The sequence below is a fragment of the Humulus lupulus genome, chromosome 8 (genome assembly GCF_963169125.1).
Source record: "Humulus lupulus chromosome 8, drHumLupu1.1, whole genome shotgun sequence".
Classification (NCBI taxonomy): domain Eukaryota; kingdom Viridiplantae; phylum Streptophyta; class Magnoliopsida; order Rosales; family Cannabaceae; genus Humulus; species Humulus lupulus.
This window is the reverse complement of record NC_084800.1, coordinates 37,828,177-37,853,333: the sequence shown is the minus strand read 5'-3', so window position 1 is coordinate 37,853,333 and position 25,157 is coordinate 37,828,177. Positions and strand designations below refer to the sequence as shown.

Genomic DNA, 25,157 nt, shown 5'->3' with positions numbered 1-25,157 from the left:
CCGCCGTGACTGGTAATTTGATTGTCCCAGCTGGTGACAATCCTTCTCCAGTAAACCCATAAATGACGTGAGAGCATGGCTTCAAGTCATTGATAGATAGCTTCATTTTCTCAAAGGAGGACTTATAAATGATGTTTACAGAGCTTCCTGTATCGACCAAACATCTCTTCACCTTCATATTAGCAATTTGGACTGTCACAATAAGAGGGCCATTGTGAGGATACCTCACGTGTTTAGCATCTTCCTCAGTGAAAGTGAGGGACTCACTTTCATACCTTGGGTTCTTTGATGGTCGCTCCTCCACCTTCATAACCTCGGAGGTGGATGCCGCACCCAACTCATGACGAAGGGTGCGAGCATACCTCTCCCTCACCTTGTTGCTATCCCCAGCAAGATGTGGTCCTCCACATATTGTATCTAATGTGAAGTCCACAGGTTCAGGTTGCAAAGGTGGGGACCGTTGCCGCTTGAACCCAGGATTATTGCTGCTCCCCTCTCCTTGGGTCTTCTCTGCTCGGTACTTTTTTAGCTTCCCCGACCGGAGGAGAAACTCTATCTCATCTTTAAGGTGATTACACTCATTCGTGTCGTGTCCATAGTCTCCATGGAAACGACAGAACTTGTTCATATCCCTCTTACTCATCTCCTTCTTGATTGGTGGGGGTTTCCGGTAAGAGACCTCCTGATGACTGGCTAGATAGATCTCCGCCCGGGTCGCCGAAATAGTGGTGTAGTTGGTGAATCGAGGCTCATACTTTGTTGGCTTGTCGTTTGGTCCCGACTTAGCCTTTTTCTCATTGCGGCGGTCAGACCCGTTATTCCCACGTTTCTTACTACCACCTTGATCATTTCCTCCATCCTTGGGGGTATCACATGATCCACTTGGTTTGTTCAACCCATTCTCTCCTTTCTCAATAGCATCATCCAACTTCATGTACTTGTTTGCCCGGTCTAAAAACTGCTGTAAAGTTGAAATTGGATGGCGGTGGATGTTGTCCCATGAAGGACTTCGATAGATAATATCGGAAGAGATTGCCACCATTTTCCCTTCATCTCCAACCGCGGTAGCTCGGTTAGCTTCTCTCATGAACCTTTGAATGTAGTTCTTGAGAGACTCATCTTTAGCCTGCCTAATATCCACCAAGTGGTTGGCATAAACAGGAGGGGTTCGGGCAGTACTAAACTGCCTGCAAAACTCCTTCCGAAAACTCTCCCAAGAGGTGATAGAGTCTGGTTTGAACTTCCAGTACCACTCCTGGGCGGTGTCTGACAATGTGCTGGGGAAGACTCTGCAGCGGTAGTCATCACTCACCCCGAGCAGGTCCATCTGATCTTCAAACTTCCCAACGTGCCTTACCGGGTCTGCCTTTTCTGTATAAACTGGCAGTACCGGTGCTTTGTACTTCTTTGGTGGTTGAGCTGCTCTAATTCTAGCAAAAAAAGGGCTACCACTTATGTGGTCTACTAGATCAATAACTGGTTGTTTTGACAAACTCTGGACTGCCGCTGTCAAAGCATCAAGCTGGGCTTGGATGCCTGGGGCCACAGCTGGGGTCTCAATCTCGGGACCGCCTGGTCGGGCACTCCTATCCGGCACCTCACCATCGAGTATTTCTACTCGACTGGTAGGATAGATTGGCTCCTACCCTTCAACCGGGACAGTCCTCCTTCTATCATCAATGACATCCCTCAGGTCCTTCTGAGCAGTGTTCTTTCCCAACCGGTCGAACACCGTACTCCGAGTCTTCTCGGAAGGTCTGCTAGGTGGAGCGTGCTCCTTGCCATTACGCTGGTTGGGATGCCGTGGTGGCTTTCTCGTTTGAGCTGGTTGATTTTCTCTTCCACATTGGTTATTATTCTTCTCCTTCGACTGGTTGGTGTGGTGACTCTCAGCTTCATCACGCCCATGTCCATCTTTGAAGTGGGAAGTCTCTTTGCCACGGGGAGCTCTATTGTGCTCCTGCTCAGAAGGTGTTTTCTTACTGCTTGACCTATGACTCCCTGACCTGGAAGTCTCTGATCGGTGGCTCCTTGAGGGGGTCTTAGAGTTCCCCCTTTGGGTTGAGGCAGTGCGCGATCGGACTCCCTCCTCTTCATGACCAGGTGAGTTATCACCACCCCTGCCTGGTCTATCATTTTTCTTACGACCAGCTTCTGTGGTCCTTGCCTCTGGGGTGGGTGTCACCCCAGGCGCAGCCTGAGCATTGGCTCTGGTCAGTTGCGTAGCTGCCTCCAGAGCAAGTGCAGCTTCGCGATGTCGCCTGTCGGCCTCCTCCTACTGTCGACGGATCTCCTCGCTCCTAGCGTCCATCTCCCGTCTCTGCCTGGCCATTTCCTCAGCAAAGGCCTCCTGCCTAGCATTGAACTGAGCTAGCTCCTCCTGGAATGCGCTCATGGTCTCCTGGAGCTCTTCAACTTCTGGAGCTACATCCTCGAGCACAACTCTAGGCTCAGTCTCACGATCTTGAACGCTGGGACCCTCTGATCTAGCATGCTCCTTAGAGGTGCTTGCCCTCTTTAAGGCCGCATTAGTGTTCTAAGGCGCCATATAGCTTCCGGGACTGTTTGTCCTTCTCTTCAGGCTCTCAATGAAAGCACCAAAATGTTGACTGTGTTTTTAGTCAACGACGTGAGAACGTCAATAACGACAAGCCTTCAAGAGAATGTAAACGACCACATACAGTTTAATCAATGAAAGTAAATAACACAAGAGATTTTATAGTGGTTCAGCCCCGATCAGTCGGTAATAGCCTAATCCACTTAGAGATCTTATTACTCTATTCACACTCAAGATCAGATGAACCAGTGTCAACTGAGTTTCTTAAGTGTAAATATTCAAGAATACAAAAAAGGGTTCTCTCAAGAAAAACACACTTTCTCTCTCTAGAACTCAGACTAATTCTCAATTTGCCAAAAAGTCCTTTTACGATCCCATCAACCCTCTATTTATAGGCTTGGGATCCTCAACTGATATCCCCTTCAGATAGGGATATTTTATTATTCATCTTATATTTAAATTACAAGAAATATTTAAAATACAACAGATTCCTCAATTTGAGTGAGGAATGAGAGATTCCCGCGATGTCCAGACCGATTCTTACTGAAGTAGTTTCCGGGAATTTGACGTAGTCTAGTTTGTTTGTTGATGATTATCGTCTTCTGACCAAGGTCCGAGCCACATGCATTGGCTCTCCTTGGACATGGTCCGAGCCAACCTCTTTGAGCATACCTCGGACTAAGGTCCAAGCCAAGTGATTTGGCTCCTCGGACTAGGGTCCGATCGGACCTATTTTTGCCTTCTCCTCGGACTAGGGTCCGAGGCAATCACCCTTGCCTCTCCTCGGACTTGGTCCGAGCCAACCATCTTGGAAGCTCACCTCGGACATGTCCGAGCCAAACATCTTGGAAGCTCACCTCGGATAGGTCCGAGCCAAGCACTTGGTTCCTCCAACTAAGGTCCGATCGGACCTTTTGTGGCCTCTCCTTGGCCAAAATCTAAGTCCATCCCTTGGCATGCATGGGACCTCTCCTCGGACTTGGTCTGAGCTAACCATCTTGGAAGCTCACCTCAGACATGTCCGAGCCAAACATCTTGGAAGCTTACCTCGGACATGGTCCGAGCCAAGCATCTAGGGGCTTCTCAAGCTAAGGTCCGATCAGACCTGCTGCTTCTGTCCCTCGAGCCAAAGTCCAAACCCATTCTTTAAGCTCCTTAGACTTGGATTTGAACCAAACACTTGGGCTTCTCGGACAAGGGTTCGAGCCAAGCACACCTTAGCCCAAGTATTCTCCTCGGGTGTATTTGACTTGACTATGGCATCTCTTAAGCAATCCAAATTCTTCACTGATGCATTGGGCTACTGCTAAGCCAAATCACCCAACTAATCCATGCCACGCGTCAATTTTACTGCCACATCATCCTTTTCAAATTTTGGGATAACAGAAATGATATATTTTATTTAAAACATAAAACTGTTCATGGGCCCATAAAAAACATTTACAAGTTATTTACAACTCCAAAATGGTTATTACTATTTAAATTTACAACCCGCTAACCTAAGTGGCAAAAATAGGGTAAACCCCCTAGTTCCTCTGAGAACTCCTTGGCCGTGATGGTCAAGCAGCCGCATATGCACACAGCACCACCTAAGCTCTCCACTCAAGGCTGGGTGAGCTTTTCTTTCCCTTTACCTGCACCACATAGCACCCATAAGCCATAGCCCAGCAAGAAAACACAATATAGCATGAATATAATATCAACAATGATCATAATAATCATTCAGGACTTTCAGTCCAAAACAAATGAGTGACAGTTGAAAAGTCACTGTGGTGGGTTCCATTTCCTCTAGCCACATGACGATAGGGTCACTTGGGCTTTATAAATAAGTGATCCTTTCACTAGCTTATGAAGATAGGTGCTCGATGAACTAGTCACCAATATAACCTACCGCATGACCATAGAGTCATAACCGTGGGATTCCGCTCCCTAGCTATGTGACAAGCAGTCACCTAAGCCTTAGGCCCTGGCTCTGAGTAACTAACTTAGACTAGTCAAGCGCTTATAATTTTCATCGACCTTAGGGTCAGTCCAGCATTAATTCTCCCAGAGTCATTCAACGTTGATATCGATTAGATCTAATCTTTTATCGGCCCTGCGTTCATGACGCTTATGCCATTTTTCGGCTCTTAGGTCAGTAATACGAGACCAATGCCATACACAAGTAAGCAAGATTTTCTAAGCATTTAATATGCAATCAATGTCCACATTTAACAACCAACATGCCTCTATAACAATCACGCATGTCATATACACAGGGTGCAGTTTTCTTACCTCAGGTTCGAGCGAGAAATAATATAAGAACGACCCTTGAGAACGATCAACCTTTAGATTCCTTAGAGGTTACCTAATCATAATTGTTATCCCCATTTCCTGCATGGGCTCGGGGCCTTCGTCTTGGCCCGCTGTCAGAGGGCCAGCTTAGCGCGTGGACCCGGCCCAAGGTCTCTTGGTATGGAGAATGCCCAAGGGGACGGGTATGGATCGGGGACTCAAGACTGGGCCCATTGGAGGGGTCCGGGATGTCCCTCCGGGTCCGTCCTCAGCAAGGATAGTCCGGGCGATGTCCAGGGTGCTCGGACCATCGCATCCTACACGTCCTGGTCCCGGACCATGATACGGTCCGGGCCTGTGGTAAATGAAGCAGGACAATGGTAAACGGACCTGGATCACCTTACCCCCAGTTGAAGGGGCCAAGCGTCCAGGACCCTGAAGCCGCCTCATTCCACGTGGGCGTTGTCCCACTTTTCACCTGCAGAAAAGGTCACCTCGGGATTGCACGCCGATGTGTCAGGACTGCGCAGCCAAGTACTCTGACTGGTCTTGTCTCCTGAATCTGCCTCGTGACTCGAAGTGATCATACCCAAAGCATTGTTTTGTCGGGCGAGACGTAGTTCTAAGGTCAACCTATTGGGCCTTAGTTGGTTTGGATTTCGTGTATTTTGTATCTTTTTGTATTGGGCCTCCACTAGAAAGGCCACTTGTATCCGTTTCCCCGACGGGCCTGGGTCGGATCCGGCCCAGACCCGGTATTCCCATCAGCATATAAATATAAGCTACAGAGCACTGTAAACAGGGTCTCCTATTCACGAAAAAGATAGAAACTCTGTCAAGATATAGAGAGCTTCTTCGAGCTTTAATAATATAGACTCGTGGACTAAGGCTAGTTAACGCCCCAACCACGTAAAAACCCCATGTCAATCTTCTGTTTTTCACTATTATTATCAGTAAATATTACCCATTAATTGAGTTGCCAAAAATCTCGGTTAACAATAACCAATTATAATCCATTAATAAAGTAAATCGATAAGAGGTTCATAATCTAACACCACTCTTCTGGGATCAATCCCGCACTCTCGGGAATCTTAATCTACCCAAACGGGGTAAAGGAACCCATCCCCGAGCCTTAAAAGTTATTTCGAGCTCAGGCTTGCTGGAAAATGGACCAGCGCTGCAACCCTATTAAATGGCGCTGAGGCGCTATTTCAAGTCAGAGAGGCCCAACTCTCTGCCCTGCCTAGCGTTGCTGCGCCTGGAATGGCGCTGCTGCGCCAATTACAGACCAAAATCTTTCTGGTTTTCCCTCCTTGCTATTTCCCTTGAAACCAACCCTCCAAACCAATCCCATACATCACCCAAACATCCAATTCAACCCCTAAACTTCATCTACATCACACCCTCATCAAAACCCAATCAATTTTACACAAAAACATCCCTTAATTCCCAACTAGCCACATCAAATTCTCTAAGCTGAAAACTATAAAGAAAAACAGAGTATAGCTTAAAATTCTTGGATGAAATCCTACCTCAAGTTGGATTTGAGTCCTTTCCAATGGATGAGCTAAGTCTATAACCTCCAAGCTTTGATTTCCTAGCTTAATTCTTCAATTTGGGATCAAAAACTTCAAAGGAGAAAAAAGGAAGATGATGAACGAAAGGAGCAAGAACAACACTCTGTTTTTGGTTCTATTTTCTACAGGTTACCAAAGTCATATATATCCTAGGGGTGAAATGACTATTTTGCCCCTAGGTCATTTAAAAGTTTCTAAAGGCTCCCAAGGGTAAAATCGTCCTTTTTAGCCTATTTCGTTAATCATAATTAACACCCTCCAATTCCCGCTATTCTCGATATTCTCAAATACCAATAATTCATATCCCGTTACCCTTTTATTCCCGGCAACGCTCTAATCATTAAAACATTCCGAGACTCACCCCGAGCCTCGAACTTAATCCCGTTATGACTAAACCGCTACTTGATATTCAAAGATCATATCATACCGAATAGCTCGAACAAATCCACATTATAATGTGGCCTTAACAATATATCACCGAAATGCATACATAAATACAATTATGCCCTCAACGGGCCAAATTACCAAAATACCCCTATCATAAAATGTGGACCCACATGCATGCATTTAACATCATATTATAATATAATTCACATAAACATGCATATGACAGTTTAATGGCATAATAAATCAATTATGGCCCTCCCGGCCTACTAATCCAACCATTAAACCACATTAGGGATTTCGGGGCATTACATATATCATATATCAAATATCCAAATGTAGGGCATTCAACATGCTTACTTAAAAATCACTAGCATAATTATGATCATGCACAAACACAGAGATTCAAGCTCTGATCAATCTCATATTCAATATTCATGTCATGACCTAATCTCATGTTTCTCATGCATTACATGCATCACATACTGGGTGCAGTTTTCTTACCTCTGGGTCGGGCGTGGAATAACAAATGAACGACCCTTGAGAACGATCAATCCTTTGATCCCTTAGCGGTTACCTAGTCATAACCAAATATGGGACTCCATCAATAAAATCAATAAATAAAAGGTTCCTAGACCAAGATCTAGCCTCCAAGACGTCGAATCCTACTAAACCGGGTAGTAGGAACGATCCCGAGGCCTAAGGTTTGGATTCCCACGATGAAAACACATTTCTGGCCAAAAATGCCACTAAGGGTCGCGGCCCTACTCCACCATGCCGCAACCCGCCTCCCCAAACATAGGCGGCCACCTTCTAGCCATTAGCACGCGCCGTGGCCCTACATCCCCATGTCGCGGCCCGATGGCCCTTCAGCACCACCCTTCATCTTCAATAAGCTTGGGCCACGACGCTCTAGAACAGAGCTGCGGCCCCACCTGAAACCCAGCCAAAAACCCTTGTTTTTCCTTTTCGAACTCATTTCAAAAACCTATCAAAAAACTTCCAATTCCACAAAGCAAAGTTCCCAATTATTACCACAACTTATCCATCATATAACCAACAAAACCTAAGCTTTAAACCATTCAAAACCTCCTCAAATTCCCATTCCTATGACCAAAACTCCAATCTCAAAACTAACACAAAAACAGAGCAAGGAACCAAAAAATTGAACTAAAACCTTACCTTAAACTCGAATTGAATCCTCTTCAATGGGTGAACACAAACCTAAACCCTTAAGCCTTAACTCCCAAGCTTGAACCCTCAATTTGAGCTTCAAAAATTCAAAAAGAAGGAGAAGGTGATGATCGGCGAAGGAGAGGAAGGAAACACTCTGTTTTCTGCTACCTAAAGCTTCCTTCTACAGCCTTCATACATAACACATATGTAACGCCCCAACTCCTGGGACCGTTACGGTGTGCCTTGTAAACAGTGCTAAACTCGTTAATCGAGTCATTTGGCCAAAATCGTGAACTAAGTATGATTAGCGGTTTAGGGATTAAACATTTTGGTTAAGATGTAACGTTTCATTAGAACGTTTAATATATACATTGGGATCCCAAAAATATAAATTTAAGAGTTTATTACAGAAAATATTTACAACAGGTCGTTCTAAGCGGCAAAACAGGGTTCAACCCTAGTTCCACTTTAAACCTCGGCCGTGGCGGTCGAGCAGCTGCATATGTACACGTCATCACCTAAGCTCTCCAACTCAAGGATGGTCTAGCTTCCTCTTGCCTTTACCTGCACCACATAGCACCCGTGAGCCGAAGCCCAGCAAGAAAACATAACACTTTTCATAAACATTATCAAATGATTATCATTATAATTACACTGAACATAAAGTTTTCAAACCAATGGGTGCACACCACATAATTCTAGCGGGAGAGTGGCTGTTAAATAAGCCACTAGCCTTCAAGCTCTCTTTTCTAGCGGGAGAGTGGCTGATAGGTAAACCACTAGCCTCCAGGCTCTGTTTTCTAGCGAGAGAGTGGCTGATAGGTAAGCCACTAGCTTCCAGGCTCTGTTTTCTAGCGAGAGAGTGGCTGATAGGTAAGCCACTAGCCTTCAAGCTCTGTTTTGTAGCGGGAGAGTAGCTGTTAGGTAAGCCACCAGCCTCCAAGCTCTGTTTTGTTCATCGACCCTCAGGGTCGGTCAGGCATTAATGCTCCTTGAGTCATTCAATGCTAGTAGTCGATTAGATCTAATCTCTGTTGGCTTGCGTGATTCACGCTAAGGCCGTTCTGACAAATAAATCAGCGCTACCTGACCTGTGTCCAGTATCACTGCCGAACCTGACAAATAAGTCACAGCTTCACAGCTGATACTAACACTTTTGTCGATCTGACTAATTAGTCAGTACCATACCAAGTAAGCAATGCTATCAATATGTATCGTATGCCAGTTATCCAAGAATAGGGCATTCAGCATGCTTACTAAACAGTTTCTAGCCTAATCATGATCATGCACAAACTCAGAGACTCAAGCTCTGGCCAATCTCATATTCATCACTCATGGCATGCCCTAATCACATGTTTCTCGTGCATCACATGCATCACACTTAACCACCCAGCATGCCTCAATAATAATCATATGCAAATGGGCAAGATCGCCAAGCATTCATTATGCTATCAATGTTTACATTTAAACATCAAACATGCATCAATCATAGCCATGCATGTCACACACGGGGTGCAGTTTTCTTACCTTGGGTTCGAGCGAGAATTAATAAAAGAAACGACATTTGAGAACGATCAGCTTTTAGTCCTTTAGTGGTCACCTAGTCATAACCAAACATATAGAGTACCATCAATAAAATGAATAATAAAATATTCCCAAACCAAAACCTAACCTCCGGGACCTCAAATACTACACAACCGGGCAGTAGGTTCAACCCCGAGGCCTAAGGCTTGAATCCCCAAGCTAAAAACCCCATTCTGGCAAAAATGACCTTAAGGGCCGCAACCCTCCTTGGCTATGCCGCGGCCCGCCCCTTAGACAGAGGCGCCCAAACCCAGTTTACACCAAGGGCCGCGGCTCTCCCTAGCCATGCCGCGGCGCAACCCCCAATTCAGCCAAAACCCTTGTTTTCTTCCCCTACGATTTCTCTTGGAACCAATCCATCAAACCCAGTTTAAACACCACTCAAACCTCCAATACAATCCATAAAATTGTTCTATACCACACCCTTAGCAAAACCCAAGACAAACCCCAACTAAAACTTCCATCAATTCCAACAACCCTCCATAAAAACACAAGCTGAAAACTAGTATCAAAACAGGGTATGCACCAGAAATTAATGATAGAAACTTACCTCCAACACGATATGAATCCTTCCCAATGGCTGTACTGAAGCTAAACCTCCCCAAGCTTGACTCCCTAGCTTGCTTCCTCAAGATAGGCTCTCAAAACTCAAAGAAAATGGTGGAGGAAGACTTGTACGGGAAGGAAGGGAGAAGGATGAAGATAAACTCTGTTTCTGTTCTGTTTTCCACAGCTTTCCTATGTTATATATATCCAAAACCCAAAATGACCAAAATACCCTTAAGCCAACAAAAGCCTCTAAACCATTTCAAGGGTAAAATTGGTACTTTCCGCCTATCCCGTTAATCATAATTAACGCTTCCCGATTCCCACTAATCTCCATATTCTCAAATACCAATTAATCACATCTCATTACCCTTTAATTCCCGGTAATGCTCTAATCATTAATATCACCCCGAGACTCACCCCGAGCCCCGATCTTAAGCCCGTTATGACTAGACCGAACACTTTCATCCCATGATCGTCTCATGTCGAAAAGCTCGAACCAATCCACATACAATGTGGTAAAATTATAATTAATCTCCACCATGCACCCAAAATATACAATTACGCCCACAGTGGCCAAATTACCAAAATGCCCTTGCATTTAAAATATGAGCCCATATGCATGCATTCACCATCATATAATAATATAATTCACATAGACATGCATATAATCATTAAATATCATAATAAATCAATTATGGCCCTCCCGGCCTCCTAATCAAGGTCTTAAACCTTATTAGGAAATTTGGGGCATTACAACATATCCCTTGGTCAAATGACCAAAATGCCCCTAGGCTTATCTTCTTTCCTTAACAGCCCCCAAGGGCAAAATAGTCATTTCCCATCTAATCCCGCTAATCATAATTAACGCCCTCCAATTCCCGTTATTCCCAATATTCTCAAATGCTAATAAATCATATCTCATTACCCTTTTATTCCTGGTAATGAACTAATCCTCAAATTACCCCAAGACTCACCCCGAGCCCCGAAATAAACCCCGTTATGACTAAATCGATAACTTGCATTATGAGATCGTCTCATGCCGAAAATCTCGAAAAAATCCACATATAATGTGGTCTTATTCATAATTCACCAACATACATGAAAATATACAAATATGCCATTAGCAGGCCAAATTACCAAAATGCCCTTACAATGAAATGTGACCCACATGCATGCATTTTTCATAAAATAGATCACAATTTTTTTTTAAAAATGGGAACTTTTTCCGCCAATATCCCTTTTTGAAATACAAGAACTTTTCATGAAGTGTTATTTTTAATGTATTATATTGAATTCTTATCTCATTTTATTCTATAATATTTTTGTATGTCATTTTTTTAAGATGCAATTATAATAATGAAATATTCATTACTGCGAAAAAAAATGCAATTATAATTAGTTTTAAAATTAATCTATATTTCATAGTACATTTTTTTTTTAAAAAATTGTGTTATATATTGATAACATTTTGTTAAGGGATTGTTCATTGTCTACATTCTCTTTTACGTTTTACAAGAAGTGAATGCAAATATACAATAGCTTCTGTGCAACCATTACATATGATGATGTATCAAACTAAAGTTGAACTTAATGATAGTATGATGATACTGGAGCACACATCTCAAATGAAGGTTCTGTATTGCTAACAATTTCTTTCAACAATTCACTTCATAGTTCAACTACTATATATTATAACGATGTTTCCTCTTCATCCACGAGAATCTTGGCGAAGATAAAAGTTACATACACTAACTAGCCCACCTCAAAAAAAAAAAGAAAAAAAAGAACAAGATTCCGAATGATTTTAAAATTTCTGCTATAAAGTTGTACCCCCACCATCTGACATAAGAGATGCAGCAGCAGCGGCCGCAGTTGGAACAACCCCGGTTGAAATACCCGGTTTTGACAAATGCAGGAGCCTGAGAAGCAAACACCAGAAGTGTGAATTTACATTGAAAAATCAAACTAAATAAAAGAAGACACGCATATATACTGCTATGCCAGATCAATTTTTGCCTCATCTACTTGCTGAGGTCAATTTTTGCCTCATCTACTTGCCGAGGTCAAGATAAACTGGATCTTTAATCGATCCAATGAATTTTTCTAGTTTGAATCACATCTCCGCATATTTATCTTAACAACAGACACTCAGTGACAGTTGTGATCAGCCAATCATGCCTTCTTATTCTTAGGATTCATAAGGGGCTACCAATTGCTAGGTAAAATTGACATGAATGAATTATTCTTGTTTGCTTCAAATGTAAGTGTAACTAAACGATGTCAATCATATGAGAATGCTGCACTCAGAAAAAGTATTTCTAAAATGCAAGCTAAAAAGAAAAGCAAATGAAACACAATGAAATCTTACGGTGCTAGATATTCGCAAAAAGAGGACATTGCAGCAACAACTTCAGCATAGTTTTCAGAGGTTGCTGGGGCTGTCACTTCAACCAATTGTATTCCAGGAGTTACAGGAACAGCCTCATCAGTAGCATGTAGCTTTAGCATTTTATTAACTGATGAAACAGTGACTGCAATTTTAGCACCTCTTTGGAAATGGAAGGCAAATCCCACTTTCAGTAGCTCATGATCCAACTTGTAGCCAAGTGCATAAAATAAGCGAAGCACATTCTTGCTTGCTTTGCTTTCCACCACGGTCCTGACTAGAATTGAAATCTGATCAGCACCTGCACCCCTCATTGAACCCCCTACATGCCTAACAGTCCTAAAGATTTGAACATTATCGTGAGCTTATATTCAAGAAGAAAGACAAAACAAATTAATAAATTTGAGAAGAAATTTCAGAATTACCATGTTGGTTCGGCCTGTTCAAGGTCACATAGAAGTCGAACCTCAGAAGATACAATCCCTACAAAATAGGATACCATCTCTTAGTCAGCAAGGCATCTCCCATTTGGATGGAAAATATCAGAACAATATATAAATTTCATTATCATGCATAAGATGTGGTGGTATTCAGTATATCTCAAAAACGAATTGACATCTGAGTCAGGCAATTATCCTACCAAGGTTAGGGCCATTTTTAAGGCATATCTCGTGGATTCTCAGCCGTTCTCTTTGAACGCCACAAAGACCCTGAAGAAGAATCTCAAGAGCCTCAACATGCTGCATCATGAAAAGACGGAGAAATCTCTTGTTGAGGGATTTTTTTTTCCAACGAAACAATATAGATAGCAATCTAAACTTTAAAGTATACACACACACACACAGATCATGAGTACTCCATGAGTATATGCAAGGAGAAATGAGTGATGGGAACTTCAAAGCATCTTAAGCAATTACACTGGCACTCTATCAATTCATTATAGTATGCCAATCATGTGAAAACAGAAGCAATTGCAAGAAATGCCTGATTGAGTTAGGCCAAAGAGTTAAGTTCGTGTTCAAATTAATGATGACTCTAGGTGGGATACTGGGATAGGTTATGACATCAAAACAGTGCAGGAGAGGCTTCATAAATGATAAAACTACACTAGAAGTACAAAAACATGTATACAGATAATTTATTTATTTATTTTAACCCATTAAACTTTTGCTCCTCGTGCTATTCTTCCTTCATTCTTCTGATTTCTTATACCAAATAATAAAAATAAATTTAACTGTTAAGCCAATGTACCCATTAACTACATATTCAAACAAAAGGAAAAATTACCAAAATAATTGAAACTTTATTATTTATCGTCGGACAATGAATAGATCAGCATTCTCAACGGTTAGCCTCCAAACTTCAAATCTCGTACAAAATTGAAAAAGAAAATCTCTAAATTCCAAGAGAATTATTGGTAAGAAAGCATTAAGATGGGAGAGTGGGTCTTACCTGTGTCTCTACAATTCCCTGAACCACGCACTCCATCCAAATTCTACTTTTGTTACTTTCGTTCTCAGTTTCCTACCAAACAAACACCTTTAGATATCTGATTGCTTGCTGGGGTTTCTTCAGTGCCAATAGAGAAGCTCTGAATGGGCACGGGCAAGGCTGGAACTTTGATCAAGGATGGAGGAATTGCTTCTGTTGAGCTCACGGGTGGATCAATACTCGCGTTGGTGGTGGGTGAAGGTAAACTACTTCCTGGCGTTGTTGGAGAAATACCAGATTGTGGTAAAGGAGTAATGGGCCCAGCCAGCTTCCTCTTCCTTAGATGCTCTTGTGAGGGCCAGAACTTATTTATGGTCTCTTGGCCCAAATAAAGCTTAAAAGCTTGAGTCCAACATTCATTTGATGGCCACGGTATAGTAACAGATTCGGGCCCAAAGAAATTTATGAGAATTTGGGCTTTTTCCTCCTCTGGAATGGTATTCAAACCATCAGGACTGGTCACGTGTTGGCTATATTTCTTTTGCATGGTACTTTCAAAATTCACAGGTATCGATCTGCACAATAAGGAGGGAAAATGGGGTACCTTTTCCACCTTTTGTCTTGGGCGCTGAAATGCCTCACCGAAAGTAGAAATCCTCGTAGTTGGACACGAGCTGACCGTGGTCTGAGTCATTGCAGAGTGGCTTGGCCTTGACTGAGCAACCATTGACCTGTCTCTATCTGTTGTGATGAAGGTTGAGGTCGCCGACGTACTACCATGAGCATCCTTCTCCGGACGAGCAGCCCTCTTCTTCGGCGGAGGAGATCTTAGACTTGGGCTCTCAGGTGGGGCTTCACCCGTCGCGAGAGGGCATCGCTGGTCGACATTGGACCCAGATTTTGAAGCTGCCCAGTCGAGGAACCACTTGGGATGGACAGAGTGGAATGGCGATCGTTCCCAGCTTTCCGCTCGGATCCATTCGCCGAACATCGGAAGGCTCGTAGTTCTTCAGCAAGGTTGGTTAACAGAAACATTGCTTCATGTCATGACCCATGATGCCACATTTAAAACTTATTTTTGAAAGCCTTGCATATTTAAATTGTAGCCATAATGGGGACATATTTTCTCTCGAAACCTGCGACTAGGGGTTTATCAATATAATAACAGCTCTGAACTATAGAGTACCAGTTTCGTAAGTCAATGCATGATCCGGTATCACATAAGTTTTGCTTGCCCTGGCAGCCACCATGTGAAGATTAGCATCATTCCAAAAACCAATGGGGATCAAGTACAAAAATCCAGATAGGTGTAGTTGAAAACTCCACCTCATTATACCCCACATCGATAGGCCATGGCTGCAAAGCTAGAAGAGCCCCACTGATGGACCAAGGCCGGCGATCCAACACTCCTTGTGCATCATTTTTACTTTGAAACCGAAACATAAGGAGCCCATCATGGAGTTCTTTGAAAGACCACCCTTTTATTGATAACCATGCCATCTTCAGCACTGCTTTAATGATGGTGTGGGACACTCTTTTTTAAAAAAAAACTTTTCCCAGTAGGAAATTTTTTTTCAAAAAAGAGAGTGTCCCACACCATCATTAAAGCAGTGCTGAAAGTGAAAGTGAGCAGGAAACACAAGTATGCTAAAACTCCTACACGACCAAGTGGATCCAAATCTACTCCTATTAGTGGCAAAGCTAGGGTAGTCCCCGTAAGGTGTACAAGGAAGATTTAGGATTGCCTATTGAGGTAACTCTAGACACAATGGAAACACTTAAACAAAAAGAATTTCAAGAATTTATTAGAGAATTGAGGAGTGACGGAAATGAGCATGTTGAAGGAACATTTGAACGCAGTCAGGACTCGGCCATGGAGGAGGACCGAACTGCCTTCCCATCAGTACAAGAACATACACAAACCACCCATGTTTTTCAGTTTGGGGCTTTGGAGGCTGGCCCAGAAGAGCCCACACGGTCCTCATGAAAATCATAGCCTGGAACTGTTGAGGTCTAACCTGCGGACCGACAGTTCGTGAACTAGTGGAACTCAACTGAGTTTACAATCATGAAGTCCTTATTTTGTCTGAAACTAGAATTCAAGAGGAACATTTTTCAAACGTGTTGAGGAAATTGCATTTTGCTCACTATATTTATGTTGCTCCTGTGGGTCTTTCGGGTGGCTTCAGTATGTATTGGAAAAAAGGAGTGAGTTTTGAGTTATTGCATTCCTCAAAGAACTGCATCAAAGGGGTAATTAAATCTGATCCTGGCCATACTCACTGGCATATTTATGCAACTTACGGACCTCCTTCAATTACTGGCCGTGAAGAATTTTGGCGAGATCTGGGAGTGGAAATCATCCAATCTTCTGCCCCAGCTCTCATCATTGGCGATCTCAACGGAACGCTAAAGGATTTAGAGAGTCTTAATTACGCGAAATCGGGTAATACTTCCTACTACTCTTTTGATATGAGGAGAATGGTTTCTATGACAGGGTTGATTGATCTGGGAGCGGGTGGCACCCCGTTCACTAAGAGAAAGAAAAGTTGTACATCAACTGGTCTTAGTTCTCTCAAGTATGCTCGGTTAGACCGCTATTTGGTTAACTCTGAGTGGAGAATTCTGTTGCCAAAAACGATGGTTACAAACATTCCAACAACTTCCTCGGACCATAACCCTATTTTTTTGGACACCTTGGGGGATAAAGTGAAAAGGTCGTGAGTTTTCCAATATGAGAACATGTTCTATCATGACAAGCGAAGTATATGGGTGGTGCGCAAAGCCTGGCAATCTGTACACGATCCCAATCCTATGAGGAATTTTGAAGCGAAGCTGTGTTAAGTGAGAACTGATCCGACTGCCTGGAATCGTACTCAATTTAGGAGAGTTTCTAACCAAATCTTAGAGGCCAAAAATCGACTCTTGAAGGCTGAATGCTCTAACAATCATGTCTCGATGGAGGAGGTTACATTGAGAATGTCTCTGAATGAATCCTTGAGGAGAGAGGAGATATTTTGGAAGCAAAAATCCCGATTAGATTGGCTCAAGGATGGGGATAAAAAGCACCAAAATTTTCCATGCCTCGACCATTATTAGAAGGCGGAGGAACTTTATTTGTACTATCAAAGACTCCCATGGTAATTGGTTATTATCTAGCAAAGAGATTGCCGATTGTTTCTTGGAAAAGTTTAGGGACACTTTTACTGTGCCGGGCACTCACTTTCCCCTGGACTTGGACGGTTTGGTTTCTCCTAGTACATCTCAAACTCAGAACATGATGCTTACAGAAATTCCAAGTGACACAAAAATTTTAGAGGACTTTCGTTGTATTAATCCAGCCAAGGCACCAGGGCCCGATGGAATGCAAGGATCGTTCTACAGGCACCACTGGGATAATGTGGGTAAAGATGTCACCTGCATGGTTAAACATTTTTTCACCCATTGTGAACTCTCAACATTTCCGAATCTAATTCCTCCTCTTCGAATTCCAAATGTGGTTCATTCTCAGCCACATTTGGAGGAGGAGGTTGAGATGATGCAGCGCCAGCAGTCTGTCCAGCTCTCTTGGATGTCTTTTCCATTTGAACTTTCTTAAAACTTCTTGACCAAACTCTCAATGAAAGCACCATAATGTTGGCCCTCGATTTGGCCAACGACACGGAGTCAGAATTACGACAAGAAATGAGATGATAGTCAAGAATGGAATCAAATGGTAAAGAAATGACGCAGAGGATTTATAGTGGTTCCGCCCCAACAATGTGGTAACAGCCTACGCCCACTTAGTGTTATTATTGGTGTTGAATCCTAATATCGTGATCAAAGAACTAGGGTTCTTGAGTTTCACAAGCCTTAGGAAAATTTCAACTTTTTGGTGGATAATCACACTATATGCTCTTTCTATGAGTATTTAGAAAAATGGTTTTAAAAAGTCCCTTCCTTAAGCCCTCTTATGCATATTTATAGGCTCAAGGGGGGTTACATGGGCCAATGGGCCTTAATTATCCTTAATATCAGTGTATCAAGGCAATAAAGAGGAAATAATAAATGTAGTTATTACAAGATTACATATCTTTAAAGGAAGTAAACTGAAACATGCGACCAGGCTGGTCGCATCTAATCACGAGATCTGATGAAGCAACAAGGAGCTGGTCGATAGTCGAACAACACCTCTTCACTTTGACGCTGCCACATGCCAACCACGTGCGAGAAATTATTGCCACGTCATCAGAAGCCATTTTTGGGTAAACACATATATAATAATTATATTAACATCAATTCAAATTCAAATTTAAATGTTATAAAATGTCATTCTTATAATAATATATACTACAAGACTATATATTTAAGAAGTATATTAATATAAATTTAAATGTTATAAAATATTATTATGATAATATATAATCATAATTTTTTACTAATTTTATTAATATGTGTTTTCCAAAAATTTAGCATCATGATGTGGCACAAACATAAGGCACACGAATGATACGTGACGAGACATTTACAGAGGATTGGTCGACTCACTACCAGATAGAAGAAGAAAACATGTTATCAGAAGAACTCATAACTTATGCGGAGTAGCAGGAAAATAAGTAAACAAAAGACATGCGATCAGAGTTGCTTGGAAAAAAATAGTTGAAGTTCAGAGTTAGTTTAATATGCAGATATTTGTGAGATATTTGTATTTAGTGTATTATTCACCTATTATTTTATATTTACTTGTTGCACAAGTTATGCAAGACCCATGACCCATCTATATACATTCTTGAGTCTATAAATAGAGGACCCAAGAATTCATTATTTTTTACGTAGTAATTCTTTACTTTAAGATAATTCTAAGGATCGAAAGCTATTTTTGTATCCTCTGTCTCTGCTTCTAAAACTCAATTGACTCCTGTAACGTCCCAAATTACTTAATAAGGCTTCGGGCCTTGATTATGGGGTCTGGAAGGCAAATTATGTAAATTATGTGTTATGTGATATATATGTGTATCATTATATGATTATGTAAGTTATATTATAACATGACTTGATATGCATGTTTAGGTGTATTAAATATGCATGTGGACTCATTTCTGATTAAAAGATCAATGTTCTTCATTTGGCTCGTTATGGGTATATTTGGCATATGTGTGATATATGTGTGGGACCACATCATTATGTGGATATATTTGGGTTACTCGGCACGAGGCGATCCTTGGGAGCAAGTTAGCGAGAAAGTCACAACGGGACCAATACTTGACTCAGGGAGAGTCAAGGAGTATTTTGGGTATTTAGTACATTACCGAGTTATGGGGTAATGAGAATGAATATTTGGAGATATATTCGGAGTTAGTGAGATTATGAGGGAATTATGGGGATTTTGACTATTCTACCCTTGGGGACGTTTTTGGGTACCTCGAGCTTTGGGAATTGCTTAAGGTTACTTAAGCTCGAAGTAACCTAACAGAAACATAAAGTATGTCCAAAACACTTTTTCTCTCTCCCGTTCTCTTTTTGACGTCATTAGCATTTTCGAAGGAAACTTGAGTTTTTGAGCTCAGATTCAAGCGAGGTTAGAGTCATAACGATTCTAGGAAATATTAGAAGCTTGATAGCCGGAGGATTTAGCTATAAAAATGACATAATCAGAGGTAATTTAAGTTTTGAATTTATGAGTTTCCATTTCCTTAAGTTTCTTAAGTTTTGAATTGGATTTTATGGTTCGGTGAGCTTTTAATCCATTTGAATGGCGAGTTTTGTGGCCTAGGACATTCTAGGGATGTTGTGAGATTGAATGGTGAGTTTGGTGCAGAATTCGGGTGGGTGGATTTGGAGCTAAGAAAGTTGGGTTTGCAGGGTCGCGCTGCAGCCCTATTCTTGGGGCACCGCGACCCTCACGAACCCAGGAGCTTGGGCAACTGCCTGAACCACAATCGTGTTGCGACCCGTGTCCAGAGGATGTTGGGATGGGTTATCTACTTGGGGAGAGTCGCGACTCTAAGTGTGGGAGCGTCGTGGCCCTAATTGGGTGCGCCATGTCACGGGCTAACATTTTGACAGCAGAAATGCCTGTGCGGCACCTTGACTCCTCTGAGCCAAGGTCAACCTTCCAACTGTTCGGATAACAATGGGCACACTTTTTGCGAGATCGTGTGCCTCTGCACAATTTTGTCTCTCGAACAACTCCTGTCGAGTCATCCTCTCAAGCATCTATGAGTGCATTTGTGCATCAAGACTCTCTAGCCAAGACACTCACATTGTCCATAGGTTCTCAGTATGGAAAGCCAAATTCTAACACCGATGCTCACCCAGACATTCATAAGCCAAGGTAGCATGTGTGGCCAAGAGCCAACACCAAGCTAACGTGCCAACGCCTCTCGTCATGCTCCATTTGATACTATTTGAATAATTCCCATCGCAGCCCAAGGACTCCCATACGTCCATGGTTCAATCCTCAAGGCATTGTGCCTTCACTCAGGTTGGCAGGCCCTCGAGACTAGCTGCCAGACTAGTAGCACACACTAGACCGCTGTCCTACTCAAGCATAATGCACCTTCCAATGCTTGCATGCTAACAAGTCCCATGAATAACTTCCCGTGCCATCTCGTTCTGAGACTCGTGGCCATAAACCTCAGGCAGCACACTTCGACGCACTACCGAGGCGGACTGGAACTGTTCACGAGTACTCCTACTCATGTAGACATATGAGTCCCCTCGTGGTCCTCATATGCTAGCCCTAGTAGTCCTCCCAACTAGTGGTAGCTCACTTGACGCACTTGCGCCAGGGGGTGGTGGAGAGCTGACACCAGGTGCTCCCCTACAAAGAGCCTTCTAAGCTTTTAGCGTTCTACCAGGAACATATATGATTTTTGCTTCGGTGACATATATGACCCTCAGCTCGCCAATTCTCCGAATCTCCCAAATCTGATTGTACCATTGCGTTCATTGACCCTTCAATATGGAACCTACCAAGTCCCATCCATTTCCGGGCAATATTGAAGATATTTACGAAATGCTACTGTCGTACAAAATAGACATAAGCATACTCGCTAGCTTGCACCCTCGCATGGGCATCTGACCAAGCACCAACCTAGCTAGAGCTGTAAATGTGGGCTGGCCCGACTCGGCCCACATTTTCATGCCTCCGAATAATTCGGGTCGGGCCTGTATTTAAATTTGTGCCGGGCCGGGCCATCCCATATTTGAAAGAGTACTTTTCAACAATACTTTTGTAACACCCTCACTTATTTTAGTTAAAAACCATATTTGAGGTGTTACGTTTTAAAACTATATCATAATTTATTTCTGCGGAAGTCTGGACATTTTTTTTTTTTTTTTAAAACTTGAAAACTTATTTCACATTATTTACATTAAACATAAAGTGTGTCTCAAACATATTATACATAAGTATTAAATAACCCAATTTATTTTCAAAACATAACTTCACACTTTATTACAAACATCTCACTGATAACTGAAATAACCCACAAAAAGGTCGATGTGTTCATATGTACAAATCAGGGTCAGGACCATGCTTCAGTTCTCCTCATATCATTCACATATTTCTTTCTCTACCTGCAATACAAGACAACTGTGAGCCTAAAGCTCAGTAAGCAAAGTAATGCATGCAATGCTAATGATTACCCAATATCAATGGACATATACAACTTCTTTTTAAATTTTGGTCCCCTTAATATTGTGCACACTGTTTGAATTGGTCAATGCCTGCAGGGCTTGTTACACATATAATACAAAATCCCATGGGTTCTCCTCCGGCTAGCCTTCACCACAGTAGGGCACATTAAAAACCTTATTCCATCGTTGCCCCGTCAGGCTCAAGAGTTAAGGCGGCCACACACTGTGGTGTCAATACATACAACAATAACTCATATGGAGGAGAAATAAAAACGGAAATATGGCAAACAATATAATTGGTTCACTAAACCTAGCCCAAATTATTGGGCAGCCACTATAAGCCTACTATAGGCCTCCGTTTACACTTATTAACACTTTCATTTGCCATTTCAAAACAGTGGCACTGAACTTAAACTTCTTATTACAACTTTCTTTTATGTTGCACAAAACTTGCAAAGGCATCATATAATTAATCATCATAATATCATGCATGGTCTTCTATCATATAATAATTTACCATATCACTATTATGCCATGCATACAAATTTATGATGAAGTGTCACTGTATGTTAATACCACTTACTCACAAAATATTCATATAATGCATACTTTCACATAACACATAATTCTTGTGTTGCAGTTGAGTACTTTACTTACCTTTTGTCCACAATATATTTCACCGTGTAACAAGTGATGTCTTAGGTATTGATGTGATTATCTTGACAATAGCATGGATTTCTCATCATAATGATGGCAGTAATACATTGAACTCTCATTTAAAAATACCCATAAGACTTCATATCAAATTTCATACCCAAAACATGCCTAAAATGCCTTAAACCACCTAGATCGAGCATTAGATTTATCTTAGACATTTGGGGAAATTTTGACAGAGTTTCCCCTTAATTTTAGCTATCATCAAATATCAAAATACACCAATAATCAACATCAATTAACCTGCCATAACCATATATCCCAAATACCAACATGATTCATCATAAAGTTATCATATACCGATTTTGATAAAATTCTTATCTCCTAGATCATCACCCAAATTAAATGAGTCTCCACATATATTCAAACATTTATAAACATATATACTCTCTTATAAACTCAATCAAATAACCAAAAATCATCTTGTACTCCAAGAACCCCAAAAACCTCATAAAACACAAAATTTCACTTACCGAGCAACTTTTCGGCGAAAACAATCTCTTCAAGCTTTTCTAAACCTCAAACCACTTGGAAACCCCAAGAAATATCTTAAAAAGGATAAAACACCATATATAAGTTCTCAGAAAAATTCAAAAACATAGTTTAACTTCCAAGTACAAGAACTTACCATAAAAAGGCTAGAACTAAGCTTAATCTACTTCTTTGGCTTTGCTTTCACTTGGATCTCCTTAGAATTTCTTCAAACCAGCCAAGAAATGGTTTTTGGTTTTCTTTTCTCTCTGTTTTTCAGAATAATGGTCGTGCAAAGTGATAAGGTTTGATGAAAATTCCTTATTTTCAATGATTTAGCCTTATTGTCAAAAGTTGACACCTTTCATCTCATCATTTCACCTTTTGACTTATGAAAACCTTATCACTTCAATAATTTTGACTTAATCATATGCTAGGCCTATTATCCTTATGTGTAAAACACTCATACCAAACCTTAGGTCCATATGACTTCATACCCAATAGTTATGCTTACCCGATCGAGCGTAGCGCACTTATGCTAAGCTCGTTTTGACTTTGCATCAATACCACTGATTATGTATACCTCCCATCAAGAATTGATCTAATGGTTCTAAAACCATTTTTACATCATCAATGAGACCTTAATCATACCTCGATTACATTTGGTAAATCCATAAATACTCAATTTTACACCGAAATACTAGTAATCGACATTGTACTATTTTCCACTACTTAACCTATTTTGCCTTCTATATCTCACTTTCAACACTTAATTCCATGCCTTGTCCATATTTTTCATACTTTCTTATATCTTGAGCACATCAAACACCCATAAAAGACAACTCAAATGCCACAAGGTTAATAATATTGAGCATACATATAGACATCACATACACAACTTTTATACTTATACATGAAAACACTTATAAGAATATGCATATGCTCAAATTATACATATTGTATGATATGTAATGCAATGCAATCATGTGATTATTGGCTATATATATCAAAATAATGTGGGTGCTACAACTTTACACAAAATTATATCATTGATAATTATTAGAATTTGAATACCTACTAATAAATACTAAAAATTTTAACTCACAAATCTTAAAATAAATTAATATAGTTATAAACATTAAGAAAAATAATAGAGTTTTATTATCATTTTAATTTATAGATAATTGACATTATCATTATTAATGTTGTTGACTGTCTTTTTAGCCAATGACGTGAGAACGTTAATAACGACAAGCCTTCAAGAGAATGTAAACGACACAGACGGTATAATAAAGAAAATAAAGAACACACAAGAGATTTTTATAGTGGTTCAGCCCCGATTGTCGGTAATAGCCTAATCCACTTAGAGTTGTGATTTATAGACCTATACTCAAGATCAGATGGACTGAGCCAACTGAGTTTCTTCAGTACAGATTGTGAAAATACAAGAGTTCTCTCAAATATCAGCACTTTCTCTCTCTAGAATACACAGTCCCAATTCTCTCTCTCTAGAATACACAGTCCCAATTTTCTCTCTCTAGAAAGAAGAAGCAGAAGAACCCCTCTCTAATCCCATAAGCCCTCTATTTATAGGCCTGGGATACTCAACTGATATCCCCTTTAGATAGGGATATTTTATTATTCATCTTATATTTATATTACAAGTTATATTTAAAATATAACTAATTCATCAATTTGAGTGAGGAATGAGAGATTCCCGCGTATGTTGTTGAAGCTGTCTCTGGGAACCTTGACTTAGTCTCCTCTAGCTAATTGATCCACCTCTTACTGACTACCCATGCAAGTGCTGGTCGAACGTGCATGGTGGTAGGACTTGTGCATGTTGATTACTCCTTCAAGCTTTCCTTGGACCAAGGTGATACAAGCTTGGCTCTCCTCGGACCAAGGTGGTCCGAGGCAACACCCTTGCTTCTCACCTCGGACAAGTCCGAGCATACCTCCTCCATTCAAGGTCCCTTCGGACCTCGTGGCCTTCTCCTCGGACCAAGGTGGTCCGAGGCATCCTCCTTGGCACCTCACCTTGGACAAGTCTGAGGCACTCTCCTTTAGCATCTCCCAACTATGTTCGATCGGACATTGTGTAGGCTCTCCTTGTCAAAAACTAAGTCTCCACTCTTGTCTTGCATGGGACTCCTCCTCCTTAGCTACCTACCTTAGACACGTTCGAGCCAACACTTAGGAAACCTTGAGAGGCTTACCTCAAACACACCCTTGGGGTCTCCTAGGACCACATCCTCCTTGGGGTCTCCTAGGACCACTTTCTCCTTGGGGTCTCCTAAGACCACTCTCTTGAGTTCTCCTCGGACCTCATCCTTGGGTTCTCCTAGGATCACTCTCTTGGGGTCTCCTAGGACCACTCCCCTTAGCTCTCCTAGAATGCATTCTCCTTAGCCTCCTAGGATGCATTCTCCAA

The 25,157-nt window shown here is 41.5% G+C and overlaps 1 protein-coding gene across 1 annotated transcript; it reads right to left on the bottom strand.

The window, feature by feature from the left end:
* Positions 1-11,722: 11,722 nt before the first annotated feature.
* LOC133796852 (mediator of RNA polymerase II transcription subunit 18) lies at positions 11,723-14,221 on the bottom strand. Its single transcript, XM_062234537.1, has 5 exons — positions 13,940-14,221; positions 13,128-13,227; positions 12,913-12,970; positions 12,470-12,826; positions 11,723-12,020 (listed from the first exon to the last, which is right to left on the bottom strand). Exons 1-5 carry the CDS (start codon positions 13,973-13,975, stop codon positions 11,918-11,920), a joined length of 654 nt encoding a protein of 217 aa, XP_062090521.1. The 5' UTR covers positions 13,976-14,221; the 3' UTR covers positions 11,723-11,917.
* Between the last annotated feature and the right edge of the window lie 10,936 nt (positions 14,222-25,157).

Excerpts from the sequence above, each read along its gene's own strand:
- LOC133796852 (XM_062234537.1), bottom strand. The coding sequence starts at position 13,975 with ATGGAGTGCGTGGTTCAGGGAATTGTAGAGACACAG. Across the intron at positions 13,228-13,939 it reads AGGGAATTGTAGAGACACAG|CATGTTGAGGCTCTTGAGAT; the intron begins GTAAGACCCACT and ends TTCATGATGCAG. Across the intron at positions 12,021-12,469 it reads TTTTGCGAATATCTAGCACC|GCTCCTGCATTTGTCAAAAC; the intron begins GTAAGATTTCAT and ends TTTGCTTCTCAG.